This window comes from Coregonus lavaretus (assembly GCF_964263955.1).
Source record: "Coregonus lavaretus genome assembly, chromosome: 31".
NCBI lineage: Eukaryota > Metazoa > Chordata > Actinopteri > Salmoniformes > Salmonidae > Coregonus > Coregonus lavaretus.
Genome location: NC_140018.1, coordinates 951,979 through 962,019, shown reverse-complemented (window position 1 = coordinate 962,019; position 10,041 = coordinate 951,979). Strand labels below are relative to the sequence as shown.

Genomic DNA, 10,041 nt, shown 5'->3' with positions numbered 1-10,041 from the left:
CGAACATGCAGACCAGGTGAGAAAGACACGTCTTATTCTCTTTTTATAGTGCACTACTTTTGACCAGAGCCCAATGAGGAAAAGGCACCCTAAGTTACACACTTTTTTTTTTTTACCAGTACCCTGTAAAGAGAATAGGGTGTTATTTGGGATACATCCAGTGGCTCTGTCCCTAATAGCACCCTATTCCCTATGTATTGGTTCCTGTAAAAAGTAGTGCACTATAGCACCCTATTCCCTATGTATTGGTTCCTGTCAAAAGTAGTGCAGTATAGCACCCTATTCCCTATGTATTGGTTCCTGTAAAAAGTAGTGCACTATAGCACCCTATTCCCTATGTATTGGTTCCTGTCAAAAGTAGTGCACTATAGCACCCTATTCCCTATGTATTGGTTACTGTCAAAAGTAGTGCACTATAGCACCCTATTCCCTATGTATTGGTTCCAGTCAAAAGTAGTGCAGTACAGCACCCTATTCCCTATGTATTGGTTCCTGTCAAAAGTAGTGCAGTACAGTACCTAGTGAGTAAGCTGCCACGTCAGCCTCTGAATGCATTCATTTGAAAGCCCCTGTGTGTTTGGTTTTCCCGTTCCCTCCTATAACCCCCTGGCGCCCTGCGGAGTGTATGTTCAATTAGTTGTCTCCTGCATTCTGTGCAGGTTGGTGTTTTTTTTCGTCATGAATCTTGTTCTGGGGGCAGCTCTGCCGATTGGTCACTAGCTGGCACAGCCACAAAGTCATACAATCCCATTTTTAAACCTAACCTTAAATTAAGACTTAAAAAAGTAAATTTGTGTTTTCATTATTTATTTATTTTTTACAATATAGCCAATTTTGACTTTGCAGCTGGCCCATCTAGCGGAAATCGCTCAGTGCTTTCTCCAGGACAACATTTTACATTGACATTTTAGTCATTTAGCAGACGCTCTTATCCAGAGCGACTTACAGGAGCAATTAGGGTTAAGTGCCTTGCTTAAGGGCACATCGACAGATTTTTCACCTAGTCGGCTCAGATTTTTTTTTGTCCATTAAAAGAACATAAAATTGATCAGAAATACAGTGTAGACATTGTTAATGTTGGAAATGGCTATTGTAGCTGGAAACTGAATGTTTAATGGAATATCTACATAGGCGTACAGAGGCCCATTATCAGCAACCATCAGTCCTGTGTTCCAATGGCACGCTGTGTTTGCTAATCCAAGTTTATCATTTTAAAAGGCTAATTGATCATTAGAAAACCCTTTTGCAATTATATGTTAGCACAGCTGAAAACTGTGTGCTGATTAAAGAAGCAATAAAACTGGCCTTCTTGAGACTAGTTGAGTATCTGGAGCATCAGCAATTGTGGGTTCGATTACAGGCTCAAAATGGCCAGAAACAAATAACTTTCTCCTGAAACTCGTCAGTCTATTCTTGTTCTGAGAAATGAAGGCTATTCCATGCGAGAAATTGCCAAGAAACTGAATATCTCGTACAACGCTGTGTACTACTCCCTTCACAGAACAGCGCAAACTGGCTCTAACCCGAATAGAAAGAGGAGTGGGAGGAAAAGCCATATCTCAGACTGGCCAATAATAATATAATAATAATAATAAGCCATTTAGCAGACGCTTTTTTAAATCCAAAGCGATTTACAGTCACACATGCATACATTTTTACGTATGGGTGGTCCCGGGGATCGAACCCACTACCCTGGTGTTACAAGCGCCATGCTCTACCAATTGAGCTACAGAGGATAAAAAGAAAAGATTAAGATGGCCAGTCTTTCTTTGCAACTCTGCCTAGAAGGTCAGCATCCCGGAGTTGCCTCTTCACTGTTGACGTTGAGACTTGTGTTTTGCGGGTACTATTTAATGAAGCTGCATATAGGGAGAAGGTCAGAGACCTGGCAGTGTGGTGCCAAGACAACAACCTCTCCCTCAATGAGAGCAAGACAAAGGAGCTGATCGTGGACTACAGGAAAAGGAGGGCCGAACAGGCCCCCATTAACATCAACGGGTCGAGAGTTTCAAGTTCCTTGGTGTCCACATCACCAACAAACTATCATGGTCCAAACACACCAAGACAGTCGTGAAGAGGGCACGACAACACATTTTCCCCCTCAGGAGAATGAAAAGATTCTGTATGGGTCCCCAGATCCTCAAAACGTTATACAGCTGCACCATCGAGAGCATCCTGACCGGTTGCATCACCGCCTGGTATGGCAACTGCTCGGCCTCCGACCGTAAGGCGCTACAGAGGGTAGTGCGTATGGCCCAGTACATCGCTGGGGCCAAGCTTCCTGCCATCCAGGACCTACAGTGGGGAGAACAAGTATTTGATACACTGCCAATTTTGCAGGTTTTCCTACTTACAAAGCATGTAGAGGTCTGTAATTTTTATCATAGGTACACTTCAACTGTGAGAGACGGAATCTAAAACAAAAATCCAGAAAATCACATTTGTATGATTTTTAAGTCATTAATTTTACATTAACATTGTAATTACTCCACAATACTAACCTAAATGACAGAGTGAAAAGAAGGAAGCTTGTACAGAAAAAAATAATTCTCCATAACATGCATCCTGTTAGCAATAAGGCACTAAAGTAAAACTGCCAAAAATACAAAGCGTTATGTTTGGGGCAAATTCAAGACAACACATCACTGAATACCACTCTTCATATTTTCAAGCATGGTGGTGGCTGCATCATGTTACGGGTATGCTTGTCATCGGAAGGACTAGGGAGTTTTTTTTGGGATAAAAACGAAACTGAATAGAGCTAAGCAGAGGCAAAACCCTAGAGGAAAACTTTTTTTAATTTTTTTTATAGGGATGTCATACTGAGACTAGGGTCTCTTTTACAGATGAGCCCTGCATAAATACAGTGCATTCGGAAAGTATTCAGACCCCTTGACTTTTTCCACATTTTGTTACAGCCTTATTCTAAAATTGATTAAATGTGTTTTTTCCCCTCATCAATCTACACACAAAACCCCATAATGACAAAGCAAAAACTGGTTTTTGCAAATGTATTAAAAATAAAAAACTGAAATATCACATTTACATAGTACTCAGTACTTTGTTGAAGCACCTTTGGCAACGGTTTCTGCCTTGAGTCTTCTTGGGTATGACGCTACAAGCTTGGCACACCTGTATTTGGGGAGTTTATCCAATTCTTCTCTGCAGATCCTCTCAAGCTCTGTCAGGTTGGATGGGGAGCGTCACTGCACAGCTATTTTCAGGTCTCTCCAGAGATGTTCGATCGGGTTCAAGTCCGGGCTCTGGCTGGGCCACTCAAGGACATTCAGAGACTCGTCCCGAAGCCACTCCTGCGTTGTCTTGGTTGTGTGCTTAGGGTCGTTGTCCTGTTGGAAGGTGAACCTTTGCCCCAGTCTGAGGTCCTGAGCGCTCTGGAGCACGTTTTCATCAAGGATCTCTCTGTCCTTTGCTCCGTTCATCTTTCCCTCAAACCTGACTAGTCTCCCAGTCCCTGCCGCAGAAAAACATCCCCACAGCATGATGCTGCCACCACCATGCTTCACCGTAGGGATGGTGCCAGGTTTCCTCCAGACGCGATGCTTGGCATTCAGGCCAAAGAGTTCAATCTTGGTTTCATCAGAACAGAGAATCTTGTTTCTCATGGTCTGAGAGCCCTTTAGGTGCCTTTTGGCAAACTCCAAACGGGCTGTCATGTGCCTTTTACTGAGGAGTGGCTTCTGTCTGGCCACTCTACCATAAAGGCCTGATTGGTGGAGTGCTGCAGAGATGGTTGTCCTTCTGGAATGTTCTCCCATCTCCACAGAGGAACTCTGGAGCTCTGTCAGAGTGACCATCGGGTTCTTGGTCACCTCCCTGACCAAGGCCCTTCTCCCCCGACTGCTCAGTTTGGCCTGGCAGCCAGCTTTAGGAAGAGTCTTGGTGGTTCCAAACTTCTTCCATTTAAGAATGATGGAGGCCACTATGTTCTTGGGGACCTTCAATGCTGCAGAAATGTTTTGGTACCCTTCCCCAGATCTGTGCCTCGACACACAATCCTGTCTCGGAGCTCTACGGACAATTCCTTTGACCTCATGACTTGGTTTTTGCTGTGACATGCACTGTCAACTGTGGGAACGTATATAGACAGGTGTGTGCCTTTCCAAATCATGTCCAATCAATTTAATTTGCCACAGGTGGACTCCAATCAAGTTGTTGAAACATCTCAAGGATGATCAATGGAAACAAGATGCACCTGAGCTAAATTTTGAGTCTCATAGCAAAGGGTCTGAATACTTATGTAAATAAGGTATTTCTGTTTTTTATTTGCTAAAGTTTCTAAAAACCTATTTTCACTTTGTCATTATGGGGTATTGTGTGTAGATTGATGAGGATGTTTATTTAATTGTATCCATTTTAGAATAAAGATGTAACATAACACAATGTGTAAAATGTCAAAGGGTCTGAATACTTTCCGAAGGCACTGTACATCAAACATATTCAACATTACAAAACATATTAAGAAAAACAGACACATTTATCAACATACAGGTCTCCCGAGTGGCGCAGTGGTCTAAGGCGCTGCATCGCAGTGCTAGCTGTGCCACTAGATATTCTGGTTCGAATCCAGGCTCTGCTGTAGCCGGCCGCAACCGGGAGACCAATGGGGCGGCGCACAATTGGCCCAGCGTCGTCCAGGGTAGGGGAGGGAATGGCCGGCAGGGAGGTAGCTCAGTTGGTAGAGCATGGTGTTTGCAACGCCAGGGTTGTGGGTTCGTTTCCCACGGGGGGCCAGTATGAAAATAAAAAAGAATAATGTATGCTCTGGATAAGAGCGTCTGCTAAATGACGTAAATGTAAAAAATGTAAATGTCTCCGATCATTACTCTGAATTGACCAAGGGGGACCAAAACATCTAATTTCAGAGAGCTCTGTGAGTTGTTCCACTGTATGGAAAAATAAAAAATAAAAGCAGCTTTACCCAACTCTGTGGAGACCGAAGGGGCCTCCAGTGTTATCCAAGCCAGAGACCAGGTTAGGTAATTTGTAAATCTAAATTGAATTAATGATGATAGATACATAGGAAGTTACTGCATGAGTGCTTTTAAGATAAACACAAGAGAATGCTGCTCTCTCCTTACATACAAAGAGGCCCAACCCACTTTTTGATACAAAACAAAATGGTGAGTTCTAGAACCATCACCAGTAATATCCCCATAATCTAAAATAGACATAGAAGTGGACAATTTACTTCCTATTAACAAAAGTAATATATGCTTTGTTTCTGTAAAAGGAACCAACCTTGAACTTCAACTTCTTCACCAGCTCTGTGACATGTTTTTTAAATGACAGTTTGTCATCAAGCCAGACACCAAGATATTTGTGGGAAGGAACTTACTTAATATGTGTTCCATTCAAACTAGTCATTACAAATTCATTTAAATCTGGGTTATGGGACCTAAAAAAAAAAGCATGCATTTTGTTATGTTTGCATTTAGCACTAACTGTATATCCAATAGTGACCTCAACAGTGCTTGAAAATCAGACTTCAAATGTGAAAAGGCTTGGCCAACTGATGGAGCAATGGAATACAACACTATCATCTGCATACAAATGAATATATATTTTACAGCCTTACCTATATTATTTATATAGATTGTAAACAGTAGTAGGCCGAGGATCGAACCTTGGGGCACCCCTTTATGTAACTCAAGAAACTCAAGATTTGACCCCATCTACCTTGATGGCCTGAGTTCTGTCATTGAGATAATTATGAAACTATCGGCGAGCATCAGTACCCAACCCTATCGAGGACAGCTTATTCAACAGAATAACATGGTCTACAGTACCAAAAGCTTTTGACAGGTCTACAAACAATTCTTTCTATCATCTAAGGCATTTGCAATTTAATTTACAACAAGCATGGTAGCCGTAGTGGTGCTATGTTTAGGTCTGAATCCGGATTGATTAACATTTAAGAATAACATTTTCAGATAGACAATAACGCAGCTGTTTGTTGAACAATGATTCTATTATTTTCGCAAGAGAAGGGAGCCTGGAAATGGGTGGATAATTATCGAGATCACTACTATCCCCGCCCATATTGAGTGGTAGCGCAAAAGCTGCTTTCCACACTTTTGGAATATTTCCTGATACTAAAGTTAAATGTGTCTCACTGAGCCAGCAATGAGGGGCGCTGCATACTTAAGCAAAGATGGGTCCAAATTGTCAGCCCCTAATGACATCTTGGTGTCAATAGCTAATAAGGCAGCAATAACTTTTTAGTTTCTGTGAGTAGTCAAAAAGAAAAAACCCAAGTCACGTGAGGTTGACTGATCGTTCATCAACTGGAGGCTGTATGTGGGAAGAACAGTCAACTGGAGGCTGTATGTGGGAAGAAGAACAGTCAACTGGAGGCTGTATGTGGGAAGAAGAACAGTCAACTGGAGGCTATATGTGGGAAGAACAGTCAACTGGAGGCTGTATGTGGGAAGAACAGTCAACTGGAGGCTGTATGTGGGAAGAACAGTCAACTGGAGGCTGTATGTGGGAAGAAGAACAGTCAACTGGAGGCTGTATGTGGGAAAAAGAACAGTCAACTGGAGGCTGTATGTGGGAAGAAGAACAGTCAACTGGAGGCTGTATGTGGGAAGAACAGTCAACTGGAGGCTGTATGTGGGAAGAACAGTCAACTGGAGGCTGTATGTGGGAAGAACAGTCAACTGGAGGCTGTATGTGGGAAGAACAGTCAACTGGAGGCTGTATGTGGGAAGAAGAACAGTCAACTGGAGGCTGTATGTGGGAAGAAGAACAGTCAACTGGAGGCTGTATGTGGGAAGAAGAACAGTCAACTGGAGGCTGTATGTGGGAAGAAGAACAGTCAACTGGAGGCTGTATGTGGGAAGAAGAACAGTCAACTGGAGGCTGTATGTGGGAAGAAGAACAGTCAACTGGAGGCTGTATGTGGGAAGAAGAACAGTCAACTGGAGGCTGTATGTGGGAAGAAGAACAGTCAACTGGAGGCTGTATGTGGGAAGAAGAACAGTCAACTGGAGGCTGTATGTGGGAAGAAGAACAGTCAACTGGAGGCTGTATGTGGGAAGAAGAACAGTCAACTGGAGGCTGTATGTGGGAAGAAGAACAGTCAACTGGAGGCTGTATGTGGGAAGAAGAACAGTCAACTGGAGGCTGTATGTGGGAAGAAGAACCGTCAACTGGAGGCTGTATGTTGGAAGAAGAACAGTCAACTGGAGGCTGTATGTGGGAAGAAGAACAGTCAACTGGAGGCTGTATGTGGGAAGAAGAACAGTCAACTGGAGGCTGTATGTGGGAAGAAGAACAGTCAACTGGAGGCTGTATGTGGGAAGAAGAACAGTCAACTGGAGGCTGTATGTGGGAAGAACAGTCAACTGGAGGCTGTATGTGGGAAGAAGAACAGTCAACTGGAGGCTGTATGTGGGAAAAAGAACAGTCAACTGGAGGCTGTATGTGGGAAGAAGAACAGTCAACTGACTGACCAAGACCAGTGTGACCACTATTTCTTACAAATAGGAAACCAGCTGAGATAAAATGCTGATTTTAAATGCATCACAAATCTTAACTTGTTCAGTAATGATGCAGGAGTCTAAAGCTACTTGCTTAGGCGGGGAAGTAGAGAAATTACCCCGTTTCAGTGACTTAACGGTTTTCCAGAATTTAGAGGGATCGGTAACAGTCTGCCATAGCGCTAAGGAAGTAGTTTGATTTGGCCTGTTTAACCGAGGCAGTGAACCCATTTCTCAATTGCCTAAAAAGCTGTCAATCAGCTAACGAGCCAGTTTCTCTAGCCTTGGCCCAGGCTTGATTTCTTATCAAGAGGAGGTCTGAGAGTACAACAGAGTACCATGGATTCGTTCGGTATTTGACTCTGAGTCGCTTGAAAGTTTATCAGCCAGAGAGCTAAAAATGGATGAGAAAAATTCAAGCGCCACAACAGGGTCTGGTATACAGCTAGTAGACAACAGCTCTTAGTAATATAGATCATGAAGGAACGCCTGGGGGGTGAATAATATAGATCATGAAGGAACGCCTGGGGGTGAATAATATAGATCATAAAGGAATGCCTGGGGGTGAATAATATAGATCATGAAGGAACGCCTGGGGGTGAATAATATAGATCATGAAGGAACGCCTGGGGGTGAATAATATAGATCATGAAGGAACGCCTGGGGGTGAATAATATAGATAATGAAGGAACGCCTGGGGGTGAGTTTTCAATTTGGTTTCTCTAATGCAAGCAATAGGGCAGTGGTCGCTGATATCATTTGGTTTCTCTAATGCAAGCAATAGGGCAGTGGTCGCTGATATCATTTGGTTTCTCTAATGCAAGCAATAGGGCAGTGGTCGCTGATATCATTTGGTATCTCTAATGCAAGCAATAGGGTAGTGGTCGCTGATATCATTTGGTATCTCTAATGCAAGCAATAGGGCAGTGGTCGCTGATATCATTAGCAAAAACACCACTAGCCAAATACTTAAGGGGATGGTTAGTCAGGATAAGGTCAACCAATAAGGAGTTTCAGGATAAGGTCAACCAATAAGGAGTTTCAGGATAAGGTCAACCAATAAGGAGTTTCAGGATAAGGTCAACCAATAAGGAGTTTCAGGATAAGGTCAACCAATAAGGAGTTTGCTAGGGTTTTTTTACATTAATCTGAGTGGGTTTCATTATCAACTGAGTCAAGTTGCCTCAGATCAGTTTAAGAATATCTGACTTGAGTTCATGTGTAAGCCAGTCTATTGAGATCTCCTAGCACAACCAGTTCAGATACCAGAAAGGGTTTTAAATCATCAGAAATAATGGCTGGGGGAGGGGTAGACCGCAGCAATAAATATATGCATATTTTGGCTTATGGCCACTTTTATAACCAACAGCTCACACATTTTGGGGGACAGAGATGCTAAGGCAGCATGATACCATAAGAGATCTTACATAAATAGCCACTCCCCTTTTTTTCACATCTGAAAAAGTTTTTTGTCCGCAATGGCAACGTCCTTATCCCTAATCAAATAATTCAGCCAGGTCTCTGAGATAACCGGAACGTCTGGGCAAGCGTCATGCACCCAGACATCCAGAAAGTCCAGTTTAGACATTAGGCTTCGCACATTTTATATGCAACAGTCCAAGCCCTCTGCGAGATTGGAAAACAGCAGGAGTATCCATGGTGACACAAGACTCAATAGAACTGGATGAGCTAGCCACGATAGGCTTCCTGATTGGATTAGAAGTTGCAGAGCTAATAGTAGAATTCAGGTAAATGTGCACAAGATTACTATTGACAATACCCCTATGCTTATGAGCACATGTAGCAATACGATATCTTGATATAAAACTATTAATAGCATAGGTGGAGCTTACAACAGTGGGTTCCTTACGGAGCTAACAGCTATCAATGGGAATTAAATTAACAGGCACATAATTACTTTTTACAATACCCCTATGCTTATGAGCACATGTAGCAATAAGATATATTGATATAACACTATTAATAGCATAGGTGGAGCATACAACAGTGGATTCCTTACGGAGCTAACAGCTATCCATGGGAATTAAATTAACAGGCACATAATTACTATTTACAATACCCCTAACAATATCGGAAGCTGTGGTGGAATGATATCACTGCGATATAATGGGAGTAAATACCTTTGAGGAGTTTGATTTGATCAGTCAATGCCTCAGCGCAGCCTTGTAGTGTTTGGACAGGATCCAGGCACCCAAATGATTAGAGTGGATCCCATCTTCCTTATAGAGCATCCTCTGCTTCCAAAAGGTGTAAACGTTTTCTACAAAAGTTACACCCAAGGAGCTGCAGGAGTAACGTAGCCAGTTGTGAAGTGCTAGTAGCCTGCTAAAACTTTCACTACCTCGACCCTAGCGAGGGCACAGGTCCAGAAATGATAGGACGTTTTTTTTTGTGTCCAGCAGAGACCCAATCAATTCTTCAAAGTCCTGTTGCAGCCATTCCAAGCTACCATTCCTAATGTCTTTAAATCCCACATGGACTACAACAGCATCAATCTCCGTGTGCTGATGTAGAATGG

The 10,041-nt window shown here is 42.8% G+C and overlaps 1 protein-coding gene across 1 annotated transcript in view; it reads left to right on the top strand.

The window, feature by feature from the left end:
- Nucleotides 1-4: 4 nt before the first annotated feature.
- Nucleotides 5-10,041, top strand: part of LOC311106736 (E3 ubiquitin-protein ligase RNF19A-like) — a gene marked incomplete at its 5' end in the record, with an annotated part of 35,222 nt that continues 25,185 nt past the window's right edge. The window contains one exon of the mRNA XM_084149136.1: nucleotides 5-16. Coding sequence (XP_084005262.1) covers nucleotides 5-16 — 12 coding nt within the window. The remainder of the gene's footprint in view (nucleotides 17-10,041) is intronic.